At 40.0% G+C, this 27,279-nt stretch overlaps 2 protein-coding genes and 1 pseudogene across 2 annotated transcripts in view; 2 read left to right on the top strand and 1 right to left on the bottom strand.

Moving 5' to 3' along the window:
* Positions 1–27,279, top strand: part of MND1 (meiotic nuclear divisions 1) — a 94,455-nt gene that overhangs the window by 55,360 nt on the left and 11,816 nt on the right. Inside the window, exons 5-6 of the mRNA XM_053595559.1 lie at positions 1,756–1,830; positions 4,864–4,978. Of these exons, the coding sequence (XP_053451534.1) occupies positions 1,756–1,830; positions 4,864–4,978 (190 nt within the window). The remainder of the gene's footprint in view (positions 1–1,755; positions 1,831–4,863; positions 4,979–27,279) is intronic.
* LOC128588722 (short transmembrane mitochondrial protein 1) lies at positions 24,031–24,219 on the top strand. Its single transcript, XM_053595564.1, has one exon. It carries the CDS (start codon positions 24,076–24,078, stop codon positions 24,217–24,219), a length of 144 nt encoding a protein of 47 aa, XP_053451539.1. The 5' UTR covers positions 24,031–24,075.
* LOC128588701 (CCA tRNA nucleotidyltransferase 1, mitochondrial-like) lies at positions 25,037–26,391 on the bottom strand (annotated as a pseudogene).

Consider the following 27,279-nt stretch of genomic DNA (forward strand, 5'->3'; position numbering starts at 1 on the left):
TACTTCTGAATGTAAATGTTATGTACGTTTTAAAATTATTTCAGGTGGGGCCTTCAGGGTAGAATATTAACTTTTTAAACATGCTTTTATTTTATAAGTGGGAGTCCTTGTTATAAAAGACTATATCTCCTTGCTAAACGTAGGCTCTTAAAGTTTACTTTGGCTCTTAAACCTATAGCTTTTTTTTTTTTTTAACTTAGGAAGATAATTACTCTTAAGAAGAAGTATACCTGGGTTGTAGTGATGTCTGTTTGCCATGACGAACAGATCTTGTTCATGCTGTGGATTAGAATTGGTGACTAGAGAACTATTAAAGCAAAGCTTATAATGCTCCCATTTATGCATATTGAGAAGTAAAAGATTTCCTAAAGCCAGGGTAGAACTGCCAACTTTTTAAAGATAGTATTTCTGAATTTTAAGCAAAAAAGGATATTTAAATATTATTTACTCTATATATAACTAGATCATCTGTGAACAATTTTTTAATCAGCCAACCAAAATTTATCTAATTATTAATGATTTTCTAAATGTTTATAACTCGCATAAGGGAGAAATGGAATATATTTTAAGAAGGCCCTAAATCAAATAAGTCCAAAATTTCTCACTAGTTTATAGCAGAAGATGCGGTGGAGAATTTAGTATTGGGAATTTCTTGTGATTATTTATTTAGTCATGGACCCAGACGAGGTTAATAAAATTGAGAGTGGGGAGCAGCGCTCTGAAATTAACCAGATTTTTCTTGTGTGGGCCTAGCCACGTGCTAATGAATATTCCTATCACCAGTCTCTCTATGCTGGTACTATGTAATCCATTTCCACATAAAACTTACCTACTTTATAAGCTGAATAAATGCTTAAACTGATCACTTTTTAAATATTTAAAACATACCTAAAATCAGCAATAGACAACAGACTTTTTTTCTTCTCTAAGAGTGTAGTATATAAAGTATACAATTTCTCATAAAGTAGTTAAGAATGAAAAGTAATACGTTCAGTGTTGACAGTAAACATGTCACAAATACTACAAGTCTACAAGAAATAGTCTAAGGTATTTTGAAAAGATTTTAGTCAGAAATGAAATGAAATTAGAAGAGAGAACTTACATAAAACAGATTTTTTTTTTTAATTTTCCAATTCAATTTCTAAATAATAGATTTCAAACTATTTGGGGTAGTTGTGGGGAGCCTGATAAATGAAGACTATGTAGAAAAGATTGAAGGCATGGTATTCATTTTTCTGCATGTAATAAGAAGAAAATAATTTTTAGGGCCAAGTGCAATGGCTCACGCCTGTAATCCTTGCACTCTGGGAGGCCAAGGTGATCAGATTGCTTGAGCTCAGGAATTTGAGACCAGCCTGAGTAAAAGTAAGATCCCATTTTTACTAAAAATAGAAAAATTAGCTGAGCACTGTGGTAGACACCTGTAGTCCCAGCTACTGAGGCAAGGGCAAGGAGGATCTTTTGAGCCTAAGTTTGAGATTGCTGTGCGCTGTGATGATGCCACAGCACTCTACCCAGGGTGACGGAACAAGAATGTGTCTCAAAAAGTATATACATATTTTTTTTAAACTTTGTTTTTTCAATTTATCCTAATGATTTATGGTCATTGGTTTTCTTCAAATCAGAGAAATTTATTCCCAGTGTAGTATTGTTTTGTGACATTAACCTTCAGCACAGACAAGTTTCATTTTGTCTTTATAAACTACATGTCAAGACAGTTTATCTTAACAAGCCATTTTATTTTTCATTCTCTAGTTGTCTGAGGGAAGCCAAAAGCATGAAAATCTACAGAAAAGCATTGAAAAAGCTAAAATTGGTCGACATGAGACAGTAAGTTTGTATCTGTACGTTCTTTAACAATGGCAATTCTAAGTAGAGGAGTAAGGACACAGAGCTTCCTATAGGAGGATGCCATTCCTACCAGAAGAAAAGAGGATCACAGCAAAGAACATGAACATTTGACCTGGTAGGGACCACTAATTGTGGAGCTAGATTTATTGTTGTTGTTCTCATTATTATTGCACATTGCAGCAGTAGCATAAAAGCATAAATCCTGGAGCCAGACTGCCTGAGTCAGAAAGTCTCTAGGTATTTTTACATTTCTCCTGAACTGGGCTAACAAGATGTACACTAACCATATGCAGCTACTTACTTTTTTTTAACTATTTACATTTAAATAAAAATTAACTGCAGTTAAGTTCTATTTCTCAGTCACAATAGCTACATTTCATGTACTCTACAACCACGTGTGGCCTGTGGCTCTTGGCAGTGGAGAGTGCAGACCTAGAGCTTTCTGTCCTCACAGGACTCTGTGGGACGGAGCTGCCTGAGTGCCTGCCGCTCTGTATGTGCCTTCTTCTCTTCAACCCATAGCAGCGGAGGGACTCTCTGTGTTTTAAACAAAAGGGAACAGTGAAAGGCACAATCTGCCAAATGCAAATACAAAAATACAAGGGAGCGAGCAACCTTATACCAGACCTGTTTAGACAGCTTGACCTTGATTTTGTCTCAGATTTATCCTTTAATTCTATACCATAAATTTATCCTTTAATTCTATACCATTGCCAACACTTGATTTTTATTTGAATTTATTTTTCCTTTTTCACAAATATGAATTGAATACCTGTAGCACTATAACTTCTACCTGCTAATGAGAACTACAGCTAGAAATTTCAAATAGTGTTTATTGGATCATACTGTATTTAAAAGCTTTGTTCTACCAGGCATGATTGTCTTAACGCCTATAATCCTAGCATTCCGGGAGACCCAAGTGGGAGGATCTTTTGAGCTCAGCAGTTCAGGACCAGCCTGAGAAAGAACACGACCCTGTCTCTATTAAAAATAGGAAAATTAGCTGGGTGGTGGAACAGGTGCCTTAGCAGGGCGCTGAGGCAGGGGGGGTCACTTGAGCGTAGGAGTTTACGATTGCTGTAAGCTAGACTGATGCTATGCCAGTCTAGCCTGGGGCAACAAAGTGAGACTCTGTCTTCAAATAAATAAAAGCTTTAGGGCAGTGCCTGTGGCTCAGTGAGTAGGGCGCCAGCCCCAGCCAAACTGCAGCAAAAAAATAGCCAGGCCTTGGCTTGGCGCCTGTGGCTCAAGTGGCTAAGGCGCCAGCCACATACACCTGAGCTGACGGGTTCGAATCCAGCCCGGGCCTGCCAAACAACAATGATGGCTGCAACCAAAAAATTGCCGGGCGTTGTGGCGGGCACCTGTAGTCCCAGCTACTTGGGAGGCGGAGACAGGCGACTCACTTGAGCCCAGGAGTTTGAGGTTGCTGTGAGCTATGATGCCATGGCATTCTAACCAGGGCGACAGCTTGAGGCTCTGTCTCAAAAAAAAAAAAAAAATAGCCAGGCCTTGTGGCAGGTACCTGTAGTCCCAGGTACTGAGGAGGCTAAGGCAAGAGGATCACCTAAGCCCAAGAGCTGGAGGTTGCTATCAGCTGTGATGCCACGGCACTCTATCAAGGGTAACAAAGTGAGACTCTGTCTCTAAAAAAAAAGAAAAAAAATAATAAATAAAAGCTTTATTCTAGTTGACCTTAAAGGAAAGTGGTAGGAGACCTCAAGGTACAATTGTGTTACTTCTGATGTCTTTATTTTTTATTTTTATTTTATTTTATTTTTTGAGACAAAGTCTCACTTTGTTGCCCTCGATATAGTGCTATGGCATCATAGCTCACAGCAACCTCAAACTCTTGGGCTTAAGCAATTCTCTTGCCTTAGCCTTCCAAGTATCTGGGACTACAGGTGCCTTCCACAACACCCAGCTATTTTTGATGTTGTTGTTGTTGTTGCAGTTGCTGTTATTTAGCAGGCGTAGGCTGGGCTTGAACCCTTTAGCCTCCGTGTTATGTGGCCGGTGCCCTACTCGCTTGAGCTACGGGGCACTGAGCCACATCTGATATCTTTAAATCAGTGGCTCAGTGAGCAGGGCGCTGGCCCCATATACCAAGGGTGGCGCGTTCGAACCCAGCCCCGGCCAAACTGCAACAAAAAAATTGCTGGGCATTGTGGCGGGCACCTGTAGTCCTAGCTACTTGGGAGGCTGAGGTAAGAGAATTGCCTAAGTCCAAGAGTTGGAGGTTGCTGTGAGCTGTGACAGCACAGCACTCTACCAAGGGCGACAAAGTCAGACTCTATCTCAAAAAAAAAAAGTTGACAGATTGTCTGGAATGTTTTTAAAGATAATTGCATAATGATCAATGTTGTCGTTTTGCATACATTTTGGGGTTGTGAAACTACCCAAAAAGTAGTATAATTTTTTCCTCTAAAAAAAATGGTGATGATGACATAGTCATCTTAGAGTTCATCCAGGTATAACAGACCTTTCATTTATGAGCATTACATTCTCATTCGACATAATAATTCCCATTTGCTTATTGAATATATATAAAAGATGCTTGATTTCAAAAAATCATGAGAATTTCACTTGTTCTTATACTGTGAATATGTCAAGTATATATTTAATAATGAAAAAAGCCACATCAGTTATAAGAATTAAAAAGAAAGGGCAGCGCCTGTGGCTCAGTGAGTAGAGCGCTGGCCCCATATACCGAGGGTGGTGGGTTCAAACCCGGCCCCGGCCAAACTGCAACAAAAAATAGCTGGGTGATGTGGCAGGCGCCTGTGGTCCCAGCTACTTGGGAGGCCGAGGCAAGAGAATTGCCTAAGCTCAGGAGTTGGAGGTTGCTGTGAGCTGTGACACCACGGTACTTTACCAAGGGTGACAAAGTGAGACTCTGTCTCTAAAAAAAAAAAAAAAAAAGAATTAAAAGGAAAGTGTTTATAAAATGTAATCCCTTATAACATCTGGGCTTGTTTGTCTTAACTGTATGCAAAACTATCTTGAATGCAGGAGGAGCGAGCTATGCTAGCAAAAGAACTTTCTTCACTTCAGAACCAAAGGGAACAGCTAAAGACAGAAGTAGAAAAATACAAAGAATGTGACCCACAAGTTATAGAAGAAACGCGTAAGTTTATGCCACAAATTTAATGAAAGAAACTTTATACTTCAGTTGCCTGGTAACCATTCTCTACGTATATGAGAAAGTAAAGCTGGTTAAAACAGTATCCTGCTCTGAGTGCTCGAACTTTGTATTTGTTACATAATGGGAAAATATTGCCTTAATATTTCCATTAAGACATCTTAATGTTAAAGCATTGAACAATGACAATTTTGAAATTATAAGTAGTTCAAAATTAAGGAAGGTAGATAGGGTAGAAGGATAAAGATATAAAATATATGGCTCAGTGCCTGTAGCTCAGTGGTTAGGGTGCTGGCCACATACACCCGGGCTGGTGGGTTCAAACCTGGCCCAGGCCAGCTAAACAACAACGACAACAACAACAAAAATAGCTGGCCTGTAGTCCCAGCTACTTGGGAGACTGAGGCAGGAGAATTGCTTAAACTCAAGAGTTTGAGGTTGCTGTGAGCTGTGACGCCATGGCACTCTACCTAGGACAACATAGTGAGACTCTGTCTCAAAAAAAGAGAAAAAAGATATAAAATATAAGCTTAGGAAACTGAGAAGTAAGAAAAGGAACTAATTTAGTACTAAGAACCTTGGTTCTATAAAGAAATCCACCATTATGTTGTAGAAAAATGATACTGTGGATAGAAGAGTTTGCAAGTGGCACACAGTCTATGCATTGAATTGACTTTCAAATACTCCAATGACTTTTTTTGCCCTACTTTTAAACCAAAAACTTTAGTTTGAATAATTTGTATATATTTATGTAAAGATAGAAGTTTAAATATTTGAGGAGATAAAACAGTATATTGTAAAGACACAGCATTTGATTGCTTAAGATACTTTCTTCATATTTTTCTGTCTTAGCCTGTATTTTATTTAGGGAATTTTACCAAGTGAAACTTTTACAAAAACTGATAATAGTGTGTGATGGAAGGGTTTAAGAGAAATTGAATGTATTTGGTACTTTAAAATTAACTTGAGAATGGTTTGATTGCAATTAAGCTGTCCTAGTCCTTAGTGGTATTCTTTGTAATTAAAAGAATTGTAAGCAGTTCAGTTAGTGTAAATCTAAAGTTGAACTTCAGTTTAGAAACACGCCCCTGCTTTGTACAACTCCAGGAAGCATTTTTTCGCACATATGCAGTGCACAGCCTAGATGGTGATACATGGTAGCCCTAGGTCAGCTGATTACTCAGGGTGATTTTCAAAGAGAAAAGACAGGTGGTGGCAGAAAAACCCCCTGAGCCAGTCTTTCTCTGAAATTATTTGGGGAGACATGTTAGCTCTTTTCATGCTGTCTGCAGATTCATTTATCATCATCTTGCAGAAGTGCTAACTGTATCTACTGCTACAAAATTGATCATTTTAACCTGTTTGAAGGTTTTAACTAATTATCAGATGATGCTTAGTGAATACAAGCACACACAGCAGTGGGAGACAGGATAGGAGGTTACTATTAGTCATTAGGCCTGCTCTTAATTCATCTTCTAATGGAAGCACAGCTTGTTTGTTCAAGAGGATATCAAACATTGTGTACCTTGTCTAAAGCAGCTTCTCATGAAAGAGAATTTCAAGGATCGTTGTCTTGTTCAGGTTTACTACTTTTAGGTGACTTATTTTTAGGATCAGTGTGGCTATGCCTTCTAGTAGTTCACAAAAAAAATCTGAGTTTTCACAGTAACAAACCCTGATCCTTCATTTATTATTGTTACTTGCCTTCCTTCCTGATTTGTTTTATGTAATTCTTATGTCTTTTCCTTGAAGTACCAACCCTTTATTTACCTGTTTCTTTCTTTTTTATGTCTGGAACCCAGAACTTTTAGCCATACCCAGTAAGGCTTAACCTTTTCTACTCCCCACAGAAACTGCCACAGCTGTTTCCTTGGGTAGGTGACTCTGACATCTTCAGTTGTGACTTCCAAGTCCTCTTCATAATTTTGATAACTTCTATCCACTCAGAAATGACTAACACTCTTATTTAAACTTACTAAACAACTCTGACCTACTGATGGTAATCCTAAGCCAGGGGATCAAAAACCTTATATTAAGATTAAGGGAATCGGGTGGCGCCTGTGGCTCAGTCGGTAAGGCGCCAGCCCCATATACCGAGGGTGGCAGGTTCAAACCCGGCCCTGGCCGAACTGCAACAAAAAAAAAAACAGCCGGGCGTTGTGGCGGGCTTGTAGTCCCAGCTACTCAGGAGGCTGAGGCAGGAGAATCGCTTAAGCCCAGGAGTTGGAGGTTGCTGTCAGCTGTGTGACGCCACGGCACTCTACTGAAGGCCATAAAGTGAGACTCTGTCTCTACAAAAAAAAAAAAAGATTAAGGGAATCAGCATAGACAAAAATTGTGCCAGACTGTTTAAGAAAGTGAGAAAACTTTTAATCCAGGCATGTAATTTTAAGATACTGCCATTCTTCATACATTTAATCAAGCAGCAATTTTGGCAAGTGCATCATCTGTTAGAAAGGAATCAAACTTGAAGTTTCAGGGCCAGGAGTGGTGGCTCATGCCTGTAATCCTAGCACTTTGGGGGGCCAAGGTGGAAGGATTCCTTGAAACCAGGAATTTGAAACTAGCCTGGGCAATAGCAAGACCTACTCTCTACAAAATATTTATTAAAAATTAGCCAGATGTGGTGGTGTACGTCTGTGGTCTCAACTACTCAGGAGGCTGAGGCAGGAAGATCATTTGAGCCTAGGAGTTGGAGACTACAGTGAGCTATGACAATACCATTGTACTCTATGGTACACAACAGAGCAAGACCCTGTTTAAAAAAAAGTGTTGGGCGGCACCTGTGGCTCAAAGGAGTAGGGCGCCGGCCCCATATGCCGGAGGTGGAGGGTTCAAACCCAGCCCTGGCCAAAAACTGCAAAAATAATAATAAATAAAATAAAATAAAAATAAAAAAAGGAAATTAAAAAAAAAATGCCACATGGCTTTAAAAAAAAAGTGTCAGGGTATACAAAGATTGCTGAACTTTCTGGAGTGTGGAATAACACAGTTGAGGAGAAAGTTGCAACACTGAAATTTTATACTGATTGTTTGTGTTCTGCTGTCCATCTTAACCTTTGAATTTAAGTTTGGTAATTTATTTTCCATCAATTCTCTATCTCTGTTGATTTCCTGAACTTCAGCTCAAGGAAAATGTGCCAGTATGAATGAGTATAATGCAGGATATGAAGTCTAACTAAGAAGAAAAAATAAAGGTTCCTGGTTTTCAGGGAGTTAAGAGACTATTGTTCTAGCTCAGCACCTATGACTCAAGTGGCTAATACACCAAAGCTGGTGGATTTGAATCCAGTCCAAGCCTGGCAAACAACAATGACAGCTACAACCAAAAAATGGCCGGGCGTTGTGGCAGGTGCCTATAGTCCCAGCTACTTATGAGGCTGAGGCAAGAGAATCGCTTAAGCCCAGGAGTTGGAGGTTGCTGTAAGCTGTGATGCCACAATATTCTACCCAGTGCGATAGCTTGAGGCTCTGTCTCAAAAAAAAAAAGAAGAAGAGACTATTGTTCTTCATCAATATCAGGCCTAGTGAAGCCGGCTGCCGTGGCTCACTCCTGTAATCGTAGCACTCTGGGAGGCAAAGGCAGATGGATCTCTTGAGCTCAGAAGTGAGACCCCATCTCTTAAAAAAAAATGGCATTAGCTGGGTATTATGGTGGGTACCTGTAGTCCCAGCTACTCAGGAGATTGAGTCAAGAGGATCACTTGAACCCAAGAGCTTGAGGTTGCTATGAGGTACAATGCCATGGCACTCTAACAAGGACAACAACTTTAAACTCTGTCTCAAATATATATATATATATATCAGGCCTAGATTATCTTTTAATAGTTATTTATGCAGCCACATAGAGATGTGTCTATATTTGGATACTGGAGAATTTGTAATGATATATCTATTATATATATTAATTTTTGAGTTGAGAATAAGAGGATAAAAATCCTCCCTTCCTTGCTTAGTGTAACTTTTTTTATTCCATTGAAGAACATTACCTATTTTTATGGAATACTTTGATTATACAAAATTAAATATATTTTATAGTTAGTAGATACAGAGAATAATTACATTGTTCTATAAGTAGATTTTTTTGAGACAGAGTCTCACTTTGTTGCCCTCGGTAGAGTGCTGTGGCATCACAGCTCACAGCAACCTCCAGCTCTTAGGCTTAGGCAATTCTCTTGCCTCAGTCTCCTGAGTAGCTGGAATTACAGGTGCTCGCCATAACACCCGGCTTTTTTTTTTGTTGTTGTTGTTGTTGCAGTTTGGCCGGGGCCGGGTTTGAACCTGCCACCCTCAGTATATGGGGCCGGTGTCCTATTCACTTAGCCACAGGCACCGCCCCATAAGTAGATTTTTTTTTTTTAAAGACAGAGTCTCACTTTGTCGCCCTTGGTAGAGTGCCATGGCATCATAGCTCACAACAACCTCAAACTCTTGGGCTCAAGCCACTCTCTTGCCTCAGCCTCCCAAGTAGCTTGGACTACAGGCCCCCGCCACAACACCTGACTATTTTTAGAGACTAGGTCTCGCTCTTACTCAGGCTGGTCTCGAACCTGTGAGCTCAGGCAATCCACCTGCCTCTGCCTCCCTGAGTGCTAGGATTATAGGTGTGAGCCACCACGCCCAGCCTCTTAAGTGGATTTTAGATGTAAGGGTAGAATCTTTTTCTATGGAAAACCAGTAAACCACCGTCATAATGAAAAAAAATATCAGTGGCTGTATACCAGTAAAAAGAAATTTTAGATTAATTTTAGTTCATACTTTTATAGAGAAATTTCTAGTTCCTCTGCTTTTAAGATTTAGAACAATAAACATAAATCTTTATTCGAATATAGTGCCTGTGTTACCAGTCAAGATAGAGTAACAGGGACTGGATTTATCCCCCTCACCTGAAAAACAACAAAACCAAACAAAATATATGAAATAGTGGTTTTCAGTAGAAGCTCTGTAAGTTGACTTTAATAAACTGGTCAACATGTGGAGGTGGTCAACATAGGGAATTAGGCCTATTGTACTGATACCTACATGTGGTGCATGTCTAGCCTGTGAAAATTAGGTCAACTTAAGGAGGTGGTCATTGTAGGGAGATGGTCAACTATGGAGGTTCTACTGTATTTGATATCAAGGATCAAAGGACAATTTTTTTTTTTTGAGACAGAGTCTCACTATGTCACTCTCGGTAGAGTACCATGGCATCATAGCTCATAGCAACCTCAAACTCTTGGGCTTAAGCAATTCTCTTCCCTCAGCCTCCCAAGTAGCTGGGACTACAGGTGCTCACCACAAGCCCAGCTATTTTTTTGTTGTTGTCATTGTAGTTGTTATTGTTGTATGGCAGGCCTGGACCAAGTTCGAACCTGCTGGCCCCCATGTATGTGGCTGGCACCCTGGCCACTGAGCTATAGGCGCTGAGCCAGGACAATGATTCTTAAGAAAGAAAATAGATGAAGTGTGGCGGCGCCTGTGGCTCAGTCAGTAGGGCGCCGGCCCCATATACCAAAGGTGGCGGGTTCAAACCCGGCCCCAGCCAAACTGCAACCAAAAAAAAAATAGCCGGGCGTTGTGGCGGGCGCCTGTAGTCCCAGCTACTCGGAAGGCTGAGGCAAGAGAATCGCTTAGGCCCAGGAGTTGGAGGTTGCTGTGAGCTGCATGAGGCCACGGCACTCTACCGAGGGCCATAAAGTGAGACTCTGTCTCTACAAAAAAAAGAAAAAGAAAATAGATGAAGTGAGCCTTATGTAGTGCTCCAGCTTATTTTGTTGAAAGAGATTCCTAGCCTCAGCATAGTAAAGGAGAACATAGGCAGAGTCCTGCAGATTCTCTGAGTTGAGAAGGAACTGAGAGGACGCCCAACATGATCAGAGTTCAAAGGAAAGTGTATTGGAGAGGAGAGAATTGTACAGAAAGAGAACTCTGGATATGTGTGGAGCGTCCCCATCAAATACTCAGCAGAGGCATGTGAGGAAACTACCCAAGGCTGGGAAAGAACCATCTGAAAGGATAGAAGGAACAGTGCCAGGCTCACTAATGGCCAGGAATAGTGATTGCTCTTACCAACCAGATTAGGAAAATTTGTAATTCTCAGGACATTGGATAGAGTGCTCAAGAAGGTCTTTTCTCAATAGAGGGAGTAATTAGCCCTAGCTCTGTCTTAGACCTGCCTAATAAATCATAAAACCAAGACTGGAAAGCATCAAACTATTGCCAGATAACTTAAATATACCCCAGAACAAAGCTCAAGAATATTTATAAGAACAAAAAACATTTAGCAACTATCAAAATGAAATTTATTTTATTTGGCATACAAGCAAATATTACCAGAGATGCAAAGAAGTAGGAAAATATGCATAATCTGGCAGAAAAATCATTCAATCAAAACTGACCCAGAGGCTTGGCACCGGTAGCACAGTAGTTATGGCGTCAGCCACATATGGCAGGTTCGAACCCAGCCTGGGCCAGCTAAACACCAATGACAACTGCAACAACAAAAAAAAATAGCCAGGCGTTGTGGCGGGTGCCTATAGTCCCAGCTACTTGGGAAGCTGGTGCAAGAGAATTGCTTCAGCCCAAGAGTTTGAGGTTGCTGTGAACTGTGATACTACAGCACTCTACCAAGGGCGACATAATGAGACTCCGTCTCAAAAAAAAAAAAAAAACAACTATATTCCTTGTGTTCAAAAAATTAAATAGAAACAACTGAAATTGAACTTTTTTTTGTTTTGTTTTGTTTTTGAGACAGAGCCTCAAGCTGTTGCCCTGGGTGTTATGCCATGGCATCACAGCTCACAGCAACCTCCAACTCCTGGGCTCAAGCGATTCTCCTGCCTCCGCCTCCCAAGTAGCTGGGACTACAGGCGCCCACCACAACACCTGGCTATTGTTTGGTTGCAGCCGTCATTGTTTGGCGGGCCCAGGCTGGATTTGAACCCACCACGTCTGGCGTACGTGGCTGGCGCCTTAGCCGCTTGAGCTACAGGCACCAGGCCTGAAGTTGAACTTTTTGACTTGAAAACTATAATGTCTGTAATAAAAAATACACCAGTTTGCTGGGTGTGGTGGCACATACTGTAATCCCAGTACTCAGGGTGGCTGAGATGGGCAGATCACCTCAGCTCACGAGTTTGTGACCAATCTGAGCTAGAGCAAGACCACATCTCTAAAATAGCCAGACATTGTGGTGGGTGCCTTCCTAGCTATTCAGGAGGCTGAGGCAAGAGAATTGCTTGATTCCAAGAGTCTGAGTTTGCTGTGAGCTATGATGCTGTAGTATGCTACCAAGACTCTGTCTCAAAAAGCAAACAAAAAAACACTAGGTTGAATAATAGCGGAATAATTTTGCAGAAGAAACAATTAGTATATTTTAAGACATAGCAATAGAAACTGTCCAAAGTAAAACCGAGAGTATAAATAATTTTATAAAACATGAAAATGATACCCACAAGCTGGTGGACAACTTTGAGCAACCTAATATATATGTAGAGTCCCCAAAAGAGTATTTGGCTGGGGGTGCGGAGTTGCTGGGCCAGAAAAATATCTGAAGACATAAAAACTAAGGTTTCTTGGCTCAGCACCCCTGGCTCAAGCAGCTAGGGCGCCAGCCACATACACCAGAGCTGGTAGGTTCAAATCCAGCCCGGGCCTGCCAAACAACAATGACAACTACAACCAAAAATGGCTGGGCCTTGTGGCCGGTGCCTGAGGTCCCAGCTGCTTGGGATGCTGAGGCAAAAGAATAAGTTGGGCCCAGGAGTTTGAGGTTGCTATAAGCTGTGATGCTACAGCCTTCTACCCAGGGTGATGGCTTAAGACTCTGTCTTAAAAAAAAAAAAAAAGCTAAGGTTTCTCAAATCTAATGAAATCTGTAAACCCACAAATACAAGAAACTTAAATACAGGGTGTCCGTATGTTCATGTGCAATTTAAAAGAGTTTTACATTGCAAATTGCACATCAACTTTATGGGCACCCTGTATTTAAGTCATAGTTGCCAGTGATCTCCTAATCATAAAATTTAGAAATTTTTTTTAGACTTTAACCTCTACTCCCTCCAAATCTCCTTTCTAATAAAATTATTGTTTTTGAAATGTGCTTTTTGATAATGAGGGGTTTCAGCTATCATGTTAGTGCAGAAAATATTAGACTGGATTAAAGGATTATGAGTTTCACAAATTGATTTTAATAGGATTTTGTTCTTAATAGCACTCAAGCTTATCTCTCAGTCCCTCATGGTTTATTTGGAACACAATTCTTTTATATTAGCCATACCCATTTGTTCATATAGGCATGGCTATATATTATAGTATCTCTTAATTTTTAACAATACCTATGAGAAATATTTATATTGCATCATGACAGTTGAATTATTGATATAATTAGGACAAATATTAGCAAGATTAATTGCCAATTCCTAAGAAGTGAGAAGTAAAAGCAATAATTCATTTAAAAAATAAAATTTGAGGGCAGCTCCCATACCTTAGTTGGTACAGCGCCAGCCACATACACCAAGGCTGGCGGGTTTGAACCCAGCCCAGGGCCAGCTAAAATATCAATGACAAAAAAATAGCTGGGTGTTGTGGCAGACACCTGTAGTCCCAGCTACTTGGGAGGCTGAGGCAAGAGAATCACTGAAGCCCAAGAATTTGAGGTTGCTGTGAGCTGTGACACCACGGCACTCTACCCAGGGCAACAGCTTAAATAAATAAATAAATAAATTTTGTCTCAATAAATAAATAAATAAATTTTGATTTTAGCTAAGCTGACCATTATTCAAATGAGGCCAGATAGAACAAGTAGTAGAAATTAAATTCTTAAAAAAAAAAATACTTGGGCTCAGGAGGCACCTGTGGCTCAGTAAGTAGGGCGCCCGCCCCACATACCGAGGGTGGCAGGTTCGAACCTGGCCCCAGCCAAACTACAACAACAACAAAAAATAACCAGGCATTGTGGCGGGCGCCTGTAGTCCCAGCTACTCGGGAGGCTGAGGCAAGAGAATCACCTAAGTCCAAGAGGAGGCTGCTGTGAGCTGTGATGCCATGGCACTCTACTGAGGGCGACATAATAAGACTCTGTCTCAAAAAGAAAAAAAAAAACTTGGGCTCGGCACCCGTAGCACAATAGTTATGGCACCAACCACATACACCAAGGCTGGTGGGTTCGAACCTGGCCCAGGCCAGCTAAAAAACAATGACAACAACAACAAAAAATAGCCAGGCATTGTGGCGGATGCCTGTAGTTTTAGCTACTTGGGAGGCTGAGGCAAGAAAATCGCTTAAGCCCAAGAGTTTGAGGTTACTCCGAGCTGTAACACCATGACACTCTACTGAGGGAGACATAATGAGACTCTGTCTAAAAAAAAAAAAATACTTGAAAGTAAGTGATCTTAGTACTTAAGAAATTTTCTTAGAAATAAATGCCAGGGTTGGGCTCCATGGCGCATGCCCATAATCCTAGCACTCTGGGAGGCCAGGCGGGTGTACTGCCTAAGCTCATGAGTTCAAAACCAGCCTAAGCCAGAGCAAGACCTCCTGTCTAAAAATAGCCAAATGTAGTGGCAGGCGCCTGTAGTCCCAACTACTTGGGAGGCTGAAGCAAGAGAATCACTAGAGCCCAAGAATTTGAGGTTGCTGTGAGCTATGAAGCTACAGCACTTTACAGAGGGCAACAAAGTGAGACTCTGTCTCAAAAAAAAAAAAAAAAATGCCAGGAGACCAGCCTGAACAAGTGTGAGACCCCATCTCTAAAAAATAGCCAGGCATTGTGGCAGGCGCCTTTAGTCCCAGCTACCTGGGAAGCTGAGGCAAGGGGATTGCTTGAGCTCAAGTTTGACGTTGCTGTGAGCTATGATACCCTGGCGCTCTAAGGGGCAAGAAAGTGAGACTGTGTCTCAATAAAAAGAAAGAAAGAAAGAAATGTCGGTTTGACAGCAAAAAGGTGGAAACCTCTAAAAACTTGCCCTTACATTAAAAAAAAAAAAAAATTGGTATAGTCACGTTTTTCAGAACTCTGGAAATGAACTAAAGGTGTTCAGGAGCTCATTCAAGAAAAATAGCTAACCGTCAGTAAAGATAGTGAGTGTTTTAACTTGCCTTATTCTCATCCCCACTATCCATCTCAATAGTAACCTTGAAAGATAACAGCCCTGCATTCCTGTTGTCAGAGGGCGCAGAACACAGCTGGAGCTCATTAAGAAGCTCAATCCCAAAGAGTTTTTATTATTTTTATGTCTGGTAGGTTCCCCGAAAGACACCAACAGAAAGGATTGTCTTTATTTAACCTGGCTTGGAGTATGCCCAGTGTTATAATTTTCTCCCTGGGGTGTGTTTTTCTAAAGCAATTACAAGCAAGAGTTTTAACTTCACAGCTATCTTAGGTGATGAATAACAGTTAAAGTAAACAGTAGACTAATCAAAAAGTTTAAAAGGAGAAACTAAAGGAAATATGCATGGGTTCTTTGGAAAGTGATCTATTTTTGGAAATCTCGGGCTAGATTTGGTTCCTTGGTTGAACTCTTTGGCAAAGAAAGCCTTCTCGCAAAGAGATTTACTCCAGGTAGAGACTTCAGTGGCCCCATATAACAAAGAAACACAGACTTTACAGAATTAGTTTCAAAATATTACTAAACAATGCTAATTACAATAAGCAAAAACCCCGGGGAAGGGGAAGAATCTGATTTTCAGAGTTGCTGCATTATAGTATTTTAACTGTCCAATTTTGCAAGAAATTGGAAGGTTTGCAAAGAAACAATGCAAGACTCAGATGCTATAATAAAAGTAATCATTGGAAGTTGTTTCTGAGGAAGCCCACATGCTGGACTTATTAGACAAAGACTTTAAGCCAGCTGTTTTAATTGTTTTTCTTATTTCTTATTCTTATTTTTATCGTTTTTTGAGACATAGTCTCACTCTGTGCCCTGGGTAGAGGTACGACAACCTCAAAAACCCATGAGCTTGGGTTCATGTGATCCCCTTGCTTCAGCTTCCCAAGCAGCTGCCACTATGGGTGTCAGCCACAACACCCAGCTAATTTTTTTATTTTTAGTAGAGATGGTGTCTCAGTCTTGCTTAGGCTAGTCTTAAACTCCTGAGCTCAAGTAGACTCCTCCTCAGCCTTCCAGAGTGCTAGGATTACAAGTGTGAGCTACCACACCAGCCTAGGTCAACTATTTTTAATATGTAAAAAAAAACTAAAAAGAAACCAGGTATGGTGGCTCATGCCTGTAATTTTAGCACTCTGGAAGGCCAAGGCAGGAGGATTGCTTGAGCTCAAGAGTTAGAGACCAACCTGAGCAAGAGCAAGAACTCGTCTCTAAAAATAGGCAGGTGTTGTGGTGTACACCTATAGTCCCAGCTACTTGGGACTGAGGCAAGAAGATCCATTGAGCCCAAGAGTTTGAGTTTTCTGTGAGCTATGAGGCCACAGCACTCTACCAAGAGTGGCAAAGTTAAACTCTGCCTCTAGAAAAAAAAGAATTAAAGTCTAAGAATATTATCTCACCAAATAGAAAATATCAATAAAGAGATAGAAATTATTAAAAGGGAAACACATAGAAATTCTGAAATTGAAAACTATATTAACTGAAATGAATAATTCACTAGAGGAGTGAACAGATTTGGGTGGTCAGAAGAGTCAATAAACTTGAAGATAGTTCAATTAAAATTTTTCATTCTGAGGAACAGAAAGAAAAAAATAATGAAAGAACATTAACAGAGACTCAGAGACCTCACACCAGGAAAAGTGCCAACATAAGACCAAGTGCAGTGGCTCACACCTGTAATCTTAGTACTCTGGGAGGCAAAGGTAGATTGGCCAAGGATTAAGTACTCCTTAAGGCCAAGGATTCCTTAAGCTCAGGAATTTGAGACTAGCCTAAGCAAAAGTGAGGACCCCCCCCCCCATGTCTACTAAAAATAGGAAAAAATAGCTGGATGTTGTGGTGGGTACCTGTAGTCCCAGCTACTCAAGAAGCTAAGGCAGGATGATTGCCTGAACCCAGGAGTTTGAGGTTGTGACTAGGCTGATGCCATGGCACTCTAGCCTGGCAACAGAGTAAGATTCGTCTCAAAAAAAAAAAATGACAGTGCCAACATACACATAATGGAAATCCCTGGAGAGGAGAAAGAGGCAGAAAGAATATTTGAAGAAATAGATCAGAGGAGCCAAAGGTGCAACTTTCTTTGGTTATCCTGAATCCAGGTTCATCTGACACTAGCCACCTCCATCATGGCACTGAAGCTTGACCCCAGTGAGATCAAAGTTGGTACTTGAGGTGCACCAGTAGTGAAGTTGATACCATGTCTGCCTTGGCCCCCAAGATCGGTCCCCTGGGTCTGTCTCCAAAAAAGGCTGGTGATAACATCACCAAGGCAACCAGTGACTGGAAGGGTCTGAAGATCATAGTGAAACTGACTATCCAGAAAGACAGGCCCAGACTGAAGTGGTACTTTCTGCCTGTTCCCTGATCATCAAAGCCCTCAAGGAACCACTAGGAGATAGAAAGAAACAGAAAATATTAAACATAGTGGAAACAGCACTTTTGATGATATTATCATCATTGCTTGACCCATACAGCACCAATCTTTAGTCAGAGAACTCTCTGGAACCATAAAAGAGATGCTGGGGACTGCCCAGTGTGTGGGCTGCAATGTTGATGGCCGCTACCCTCATGACATCATAGGTGACATCAATAGTAGTACAGTGAAAAGTCCAGCTAGTTAAAAAGTACAAAGGAAATATTTCAATGGAAGATCATTTTACATCCAGAAAAAAAAAATTGAAGAAATAATAGCTTGAACTTTCCCAAATTTGATTTAAAACAGTAATATACACATCAAAATAGTCTAGCTAACTCCAAGTAGGTCAAACTCAGAGATCCACATATATAAACATTATAGTCAAATTATCTAAAAATAAAGAGAATCTTGAAAGCAACAAGAAACAACTCATTACAAACCAGCAATCTTTAATATGATTAACAGCTTGTTTCTTATTAGAAACCTTAGAAGCCAAAGGTATTGAAATGATACATTCAAAGTGTTTAAAGAAGTACTCTGTCAACCAAGGGTTCTATATTCAGAATCATATATTCTCTCAAAATGAAGAGCAAAGTAAAATATTCTCAGACAAACAACAACTGAGAGTTTGGCATTAGCAGAGCTGGCTCTACAAAAAATAATTAAGGGAGTTCTTCGGGCTAAAGTGAAAGGACCCTGGACTGCAACTTGATTGACATGAAGAAAATAAATCCACGTGATAAAGTTTACTCCAGCTGGACATGGTGGCTCACACCTATAATCTTAGCCCTCTGGGAGGTTGAGGATGAATTTCTTGAGCTTAGGAGTTCAAGACCCTGTCTCTACTAACAATAGAAAAACTAGCTGGGCCTTGTGGCAAGCACCTGTAGTCAGCTACTAGGGAGGTTGAGGCAGGAGGATCGCCTGAGACCAAGAGTTTGAGGTTGCTATAAGATATGACATCAGGGCACTCTACCCAGATTGACAGGGTAAGACTCTGTCTCAAAAAAGTAAAAATAAAAAAGGCTACTTCACAGGTAAATACAGATGACAGTGTACCTACATGAATTTTTGTGTCTCCTTTTGTTTTCCTATCTGATTTAAAAGCAGCTGAAGGCTCTGTGCCTGTAGCTCAAGTAGCTAAGGCGTCAGCCACATACACCAGACCTGGCCGGTTCGAATCCAGCCTGGGCCTGCCAAACAACAATGATAACTACAACCAAAACACCTGGGTGTTGTGGCAGGCACCTGTAGTCCTAGCTACTTGGGAAGCTGAGGCAGGAGAATCGCTTAAGCCCAGGAGTTGAAGGTTGCTGTGATGCCACAGCACTCTACCCAGGGTGATAGCTTGAGGCTCTGTCTCAAAAAATAAATAAATAAATAAATAAAAGCAGCTGAATAAAGCAATAGTAATAAATCTCTGTTAATGGATATACAGTGTATAAAATATAGTTTGTGACAATAACATAAAATGGGGGATGGAGCTATAGAGGAGCACTTTTGTATACTATTAAAATTAAGTTGGTATTAATCTGAAGTAGATCGTTATAAATTAAGATATTAATGGTAATCTTTAGGGCAATCACTAAAAAAAAAACCCAAAAATATTTAGTAAAAGCAGCAGTGGGGATTAATAGTAGATTCATTCATATAGCACAAAAGAAGGCAGTTATGGAGGAATTGAGGTTTAAAATAAAAAGACATACTAAACATATAACAGAATGGTAGATGTAAATTCTATCTTACTACTAATTACACTAAGTGAAAATGTTTTAAACTCTCCACTTAAAAAGCAGGGATCTGTAGAGTAGAAGAAAACAAATATTTAGTAGTCCACCCTTAACTGTAGTTATGCTTTCTGCGGTTTCAGATACCTATGGTCAGACACAACCAGAAAATATTAAATGGAAAAACCTAGAAAAAACAATTCATAAGTTTTCAGTTACGCATCATTTTGAGTAGGGTTATGAAATTTCATGTCGTCCTCCTACATTCTTCCTGTGATTTGAATCATCTCTTTGTCCAGTATCCATGCTATAAATACTGCCTGTGTGTTAGTAACTTAGTATCTATCTTGGTTATAAGGTAAGCTCTCACAGTATTGCATTGCTTACTATCAAGTAACTTTATTTTACTTAATAAAGGCCCCAGTGCTCAAGAGTAGTGCTAGTAATTCAGATATGCCAAAGAGAAGCTATTGGAGTATAAAAGAAGTAGTTTTATTAAGTGAAAGTTAATCACTTGTCAAGGAAACAAAAAAATTATGTGCTGAGGTTACTGAGATCTACAGTAAAAATGACTTACATTGTGGAAATGTAAACAGTATATTTTAATTGTTTTACCTTATTAGTTATTGTTGTTAATCTCTTATTCTACCTACTTTATAAATTACACTTAACCATAGGTATGTATGTATAGGAAAAAAACAGTGTACATAAGTTTCTGTACTATCCTAAGTTTTAGGCGACCAATGGCAGTCTTACAACATATCCTTTGCAGATAAGGGGGAACTACTGTATTGTCTACAGGAGATGTCTCAATATATTCAGAGACAAATATATTGAAAGTAAAAGGCTGGAAAAAGATACACCATGAAAAGAGTAACCCAAAGGTTAGTTTGGGTTGAGTTTGGTTGAATTTAGCTCAACCAACTAAACTAATACCAGACAAAATAGAGTTTAAGACAAAAACTGTTACTAAAGACAAAGAAGTACAATTTATAATTATAATGATAAAGAATCAACCTTTAAGAGGATAGAACAATTGTATACATATTCATCTAATAAAAAAGCACCAAAATACACCGAAGCAAAAACTTAAAGCTTTAAAAGGATAGAGAATTCAACAATAATAATTGTAAACTTTAGTACCCTACTTTGAATGAAAAGTCAAACAATGAGATCAAGCATCAGTTGGCTTGGCGCCTGTGGCTCAAGCGGCTAAGGCGCCAGCCACATACACCTGAGCTGGTGGGTTCAAATCCAGCCTGGGCCCACCAAATAACAATAACAGCTGCAACCAAAAAAATAGCCAGGCGTTGTGGCGGGTACCTGTAGTCCCAGCTACTTGGGAGGCAGAGGCAAGAGACTCACTTGAGCCCAGGAGTTGGAGGTTGCTGTGAGCTGTGATGCAATGGCACTCTACCCAGGGTGACAGCTTGAGGCTCTGTCTCAAAAAAAAGATCAAGCATAAGCATAGAAATAAGAGACAACACTATAAACCAACTAAACCTAAAAGACATCTATAGAACACTCCACTGAACAATAGGACATACATTTAATAAATTTAACAACTATTTCTTATAACAATGAAATAAGATAATTAGTAGGAGAATATTTGATAAATTGATCAATCTGTGGGAATTAAAGCATCATAAGTAAGAATGGATCAAAGAAAAATCACAAGAGAAATTAGAAAATACTGTCAGGTGAATGAAAACATACAAAAACTAAGGGAATGCAATGCAAGCAGTGGTCAATAGGAAATTTATTAACATTTTAATGGCTGCATTTAAAAAAGAAATTTCCACCTTCTGAGAAGTGTATCTTTAAAAAAGGATTTCAAGGCTCGATGCCTATAGCACAGTAGTTACAGCACCAGCCACATGCACTGAGGCTGGCCGGTTTGAACCTGGCCTGCGCCAGCTAAACAACAATGACAACTGCAACAAAAAAATAGCCGTGTGTTATGGTGGGAACCTATAGTCCCAGCTACTTGGGAGGCTGAGGCAAGAGAATTGCTTAAGCCCAAGAATTTGAGGTTGCTGTGAGCTATGATGCTACAGCACTCTTCCGCGGGTGACATAGACTCTGTCTCAAAAAAAAAAAAAAGATTTCAAATCGATGACCTAGGCTTTTACCTGATAAAATAGAAAAAAAGAGCAAACTAACCTAAAGTAAGTAGAAGGAAGGAAATAATAAAAAGAGCAGAAATAAGTGAAATAGAATAATGAAAAAAACAAAAGAAAATCAAACAAATCCAAAAGTTGGTTCTTTAAGCAGATCACAAAACTGATATATGCCTTTAGCTAGACTAAGAAAAAAGTCTCGGCTCAGTGCCTGTACCTCAAGCGGCTAAAGGCACCAGCCACATACACCAGACCTGGCAGGTTCGAATCTAGCCCAGGCCTGCCAAATAACATAAAAACTACAACCAAAAAAATAGCCGGGCATTGTGATGGGCGCCTGTAGTCCCAGCTACTTTGGAGACTGAGGCAAGAGAATCACTTAAGCCCAGGAATTGGAGGTTTGCTAAGCTGTGATGCCATAGCACTCTACCCAGGGTGACAGCTTGAAGCTCTGGCTCCAAAAAAAAAAAAAGAAAGAAAAGAAAAAGAAGTCTCAAATTACTGAAATCAGAATGAAAGAGGGAGTATTACTATCTACCTTATCAAAACAAAATGGATGATAAGGGAGTGCTATGAACAGTTGTATGTCAACAAATTTGATAACCTAGATGAACAGATTCCTAGAAACATATAAACTATGTTGGCCATGGTAGCTCATGCTTCAAATCCCAGCAACTCAGGAAACTGAGGCAGGAGGATCACTTGAGATAAACAGTTAAGAGACTGGCCTGAACAAGAGATTGCAAGATCCCATCTTTAGGAAAAAAAAGATAAACTGCTGAAGCAGAAATAGACAATCTGACAAACCTGTAACATGTGCATAGATTAAATTAGTAATCAAAAGATTTCTCAAAGTGAAAAGCTTTACTGATAAAAATTCTACCAGGTATTTCAGGAGTTAATTTTAAAAAATAAGAAAAGGAAAGGAAAGAAGAATTTCTAGCTTATTTTACATCAGTATTGCCTGATACCAAAACCAGACAAAGACATTGGGGGTGGGGAGACTATTGCTTATGAAAAAATATATGTGTGTGTGTATAAGAAATCTCAGCAAATCACTAGCTAACTGAATCCAGCAGTATGTAAAAAGGATTATACACTCTGATGAAGTAAGATGAATCCCAGAGATGCAAAGTTCCTTCAACATACAAAAAAAACTCGGGAGGCTGAGGCAAGGAATCGTGTAGGCCCAAGAGTTGGAGGTTGCTGTGAGCCGTGTGACGCCACGGCACTCTACCCGAGGGCGGTACAGTGAGACTCTGTCTCTACAAAAAAAAAAAAAGTCAACGTATAGGCTTGGTGCCCATAGCACAGTGGTTACAGCACCAGCCACATACACTGAGGCTGGCGGTTTGAACCCAGCCCAGGCCAGCTAAACAATGACAACTGCAACAAAAAATAGCTGGGCATTGTGGTGGGCACCTGTAGTCTCAGCTATGTGGGAGGCTGAGGCAAGAGAATGGCTTGAGCCCAAGAGTTTGAGGTTGCTGTGAGCTGTAATGCCATAGCACTCTACCAAGGGCAACATAATGAGACTCTGTCTCAAAAAAAAAAAAAAAATCAATGTATAGCACATTCATATAATAAAGTTGGGAGCAGGAGAACCACATGCTTGTCTCAGTAAAGGAAACACAGGTATTTGATAAAGTCCAACACTCTTTCACAACTAAAAACATGCAATGAACAAGAAATAGAAGTGAACTTCATCCTAATATATGGGCACTACAAAAAGTTCACACCCAGGGCGGCGCCTGTGGCTCAAGGAGTAGAGCGCCAGTCCCATATGCTGGAGGTGGCGGGTTCAAACCCAGCCCCAGCCAAAAAACAAACAAACAAAAAAAAAAATGTTGGGCGGCGCCTGTGGCTCAGTGAGTAGGGCGCCGGCCCCATATGCCGAGGGTGGCGGGTTCAGGCCCAGCCCCGGCCAAACTGCAACAAAAAAATAGCCGGGCGTTGTGGCGGGCGCCTGTAGTCCCAGCTGCTCGGGAGGCTGAGGCAAGAGAATCGCGTAAGCCCAAGAGTTAGAGGTTGCTGTGAGCCGTGTGACGCCACGGCACTCTACCCGAGGGCGGTACAGTGAGACTCTGTCTCTACAAAAAAAAAAAAAGTTCACACCCAATATATTGAATGGTGAAAGGCTGAAAACTTTCCCCAAGGATATCTTCTGTCACATCTTTTTAACATTGTTGTACTGGAAGTTCTAGTAAGGGCAGTTAGGTGAGCAAAAGAAAGAAAAAGTCATCCATTTTGAAAAGGAAGAAAACCCTCTTTGCAAATGACATCATTTTTTACATAACTAGAAATTCCTAAACAATCCACCCCAAGCAAAAAATACTGTTAAAACTAATAAATGAGGTCAGCAAGTTTGCAGAATTCAAAATCAGTTTTTTTTTTTGAGGCAGAGTCTCCTTATGTCACCCTCGGTAGAGTGCCGTGGCGTCACAGCTCACAGCAACTTCAAATTCTTGGGCTTAAGCAATTCTTTTGCCTCAGCCTCCCAAGAAGCTGAAACTGCAGATGGCCACCAGAACGCCCGCCTTTTTTTTTTTTTGCAGTTGTTGTTTACCAGGCCCAAGCCGGGTTCAAACCTGCTAGGTTTGATGTATGTGGCTGGTCCTGTAACCATTGTACTACAGACACTGAGCCCAAAATCAATATTAAAATATCATTTTTGAGGCTAGGACCGGCTGGCAGAGCTGCAGTCTCCCTTAGCACCCTCTCTGCTGACATCATGCTCCAGTTCCTGCTTGGATTTACTTTGGGTAATGTGGTTGGAATGTATCTGGCTCAGAACTATGACATGCCTAAAGTGGCTAAAAAACTTGAAGAAATTAAAAAGGACTTGGATGCCAGGAAGAAACCTTCTAGTTCATAAGGCTGACTCCAGCACTGCCTTCCAGATACACTGATTCTCCTGCTTTTTAGGGCCAGCTTTACCATCTGAACCAAGAGCTCCATCCTCAGCGATTTTCTTCTTTGCTAGACCCTGTGTTGCCTTAAAGTGAAAATGGGGCCCCAGGTTAAGAACTGCCCTTACATTTCCAGCATCCTTACTTCCCATATCCTCCTTCCAGCTGCATGGGAGATTCTAAGACTGGAATTATGATGCTAAATTAGAAAACTTGACATTTAATGAGTAGTCTCTTCCTTTATTCTTTGATATTTCTATTCTACTATCTTTTATCAGAAGAAAAATTGATGTTTCATATAGTTGATCAGTTATAAATAATGATGATTTCACAGTGTAGCCATTATAATGGTGCTTATTAAATATTTTGTACTAAATTATATTGTTCCAAAGTAATTAAAATTAATATCTAGAAGCCAGTTTCTGGTGAATTATCCATTTATTTTATACTGTTGTTAGGCATCTCCATAGTTACTAATTTAACCAAATGAATTTGCTATTCATTAACTAAGAAACTGTCAAGAACTGGAAAATTTAAATATATGCAAAAATAATAGTCCTTGTCCCAGTAGCATTCATAGTGTATTGATGCATGTTTTACCTTAATAACATATTGATCTAACTCTTCCCTCAAAAAATTTATACGTGGGATTATAGGTACATTTGACGTTTTACAATGGGGACGTGAGAAGTTGTCTATAAGGAAAATTTTATGCCTTTTTGCATTAAAAAACGTATTTACTTTTTTTCCCCGAAATTTTCTGGATTTTATTAGCCATCAATTTTAGGTCGTCTTTATGTCACTTAGAGGTTCGTCTTTTTCCATTTGATAACCGCTTTTTTTCTGCTGTTCTCACAACTGTTGTAATAGAGCTCCAATTTCTTTCCTTGAAGAAATGTCCACTTTTCTGATGTCATGGCCACTGGCAGGAAATGGAGGAATGGACCACTGCTTCCTTTCCTTTAGGAGACAGTGCTCTCCTTGGTACTTCAGAAGTTCACACACACAGGTAGTCGCATCAGGTTCCTAGAATCTATAATGCAGTCTTTTTTTTTTTTTTTAGGATTTTTTTTTTTTTTTTATTGTTAGGGATTCATTGAGGGTACAATAAGCCAGGTTACACTGATTGCACTTGTTAGGTAAAGTCCCTCTTACAATCATGTCTTGCCCCCAATATAATGCAGTCTTAATAGGGTTTCAATGGTTCAGAACTGTCTGTTGCTTTAACTAAATCTTTCCTATTTTTAACTATAAATAAGCCAAGGTTTTTCTCTTCTTTCGTAATCTTCAACCTCAAATCTAATTTTGTTACATCATCCTGTACTTTGAATAATAAGGCCAAAAGAGTCATTGGCTTTGGTGAAAATCCTTCAGCATTTTTACAGACTTTGTTTAGTTCTTCTAAACCTGCATTAGCAGGAAAACCTATATAAGGAGCTACATAAAGATAATAGATAAGGTGAATCAAATGATTTACATGGTTACCAACAAGAATGTTTTTTCAGTTCAACCCAAATCCTGTCTCCTGAAACTCCAGCCAGGCCTTTTGCGTTTTCTGCAATTGCTTCCAAAATATCAGGATCATGGTCACCAGGTTTGTCTACAATTTTCTTATAAAACCTAAAATATCTTAAAATTCTTAGACAATCTTCTTGTATTCTGTTTAGCATGTCCAACAAATCTCACTTTCTTATTTTTTAAATCTACATAACCATTAAAATAGTCAAATGAGGTGCCATCAAAACCTCAGTATGTCTTCCATCAGTGAAGACATCAATCCGTAGTGTCGTAATTTCAAAATTTTCTTCATGAAGCCCGGCAGTAATTGTTCCATGCTTTTCGTTTATCATCCGAATCTCAGCCTACTGGTAAACATCTCCTTCATCTGAGCCCGGGTAGCAGTGGAGGCAAAATCCACATCCTGAGGTTTCACTCCATTTAATGAATCCCTCACTGCACCTCCTGCTATTCTTAATTCATGGTTCTCTTTGACAAATAATTCTGTCAGACTCTTCAATCCTTCTGTGAAAAGCGATTGGAATTCTGGACACTGCAACTTCATTGTAAACAGACAGGCACAGCGTAGCCCAACTACAGCTCAGTCCTGACCTGTGCCTAGAATACAGGTACCTCAGCATCTGGAAAGTCACTCCTCGCCACTGCGCACACTTCCGGGACCAAAAAATGTATTTACTTTTTAATTGTACAGTGATTCTCATAAGAAAAGTATAGCCCAAATGTATAATGAAATCAGCATCTCAAGAAGTAGAATTTCTAGACAAGAGCAGTGGGGCACACCTCTAGTTCCACCTACTTGGGAGTCTGAGGCTGAAAGATTGCTGGAGCCTGGTAGTTTGATGGTTTTAGGCAACACAGCAGGACCCTATCTCTTTTTTAAAAGGGGAAGGAACTTCTGCTTATCTCCGCAATTAATGCTTTTTTTTCTTCCTACAATCAGAAATTATAATTGTCAAATAAACTACAATCAGCCCTTTTTAAATTATTTATTTATTTTTTTGAGACGGAATCTTACTCTGTTGTCCTGGGTAGAATGCCGTGGCATCATAGCTCACAGTAACCTCAGACTCTTGGGCTTGAGCAATCCTTTTGCCTCAGCTTCCTGAGTAGCTGGGACTATAGGTGCCCACCACAGTGACCAGCTATTTTTAGACAGGTTCTTGCTCAGGCTGGTCTCAAACTCCTGAGCACAAGCAGTCCACCCGCTCAGCCTCCCAAAGTGCTAGGATTATAGACATAAGCCATGTGCCCAGCCAGCCCAAATTTTTTTTTTATTAAAAAAATTTGAATGGGTAACATTTCCCATGGATTAGGATATAGAATTATTTCGAATAAAGGACTTCTTCCACCTTGTTCTCAGGCTCCTAGCTTCTCTTAGGTGGTCACTGTTACCACTTCCTTCTGTACTTTTGAGAAAGTCTGTGCCTAAACAAATATGTGTGTGTGGATTTTTGTGTGTGTGTGCGTAGTGGTCATTGTTTTTTGTTTATTTACACAAATGGTTAGAA

The sequence above is a fragment of the Nycticebus coucang genome, chromosome 1 (assembly GCF_027406575.1).
Source record: "Nycticebus coucang isolate mNycCou1 chromosome 1, mNycCou1.pri, whole genome shotgun sequence".
NCBI lineage: Eukaryota > Metazoa > Chordata > Mammalia > Primates > Lorisidae > Nycticebus > Nycticebus coucang.

Coding starts and splice junctions, on each gene's coding strand:
- LOC128588722 (XM_053595564.1), top strand. CDS start 24,076: ATGCTCCAGTTCCTGCTTGGATTTACTTTGGGTAATGTGGTTGGAATG.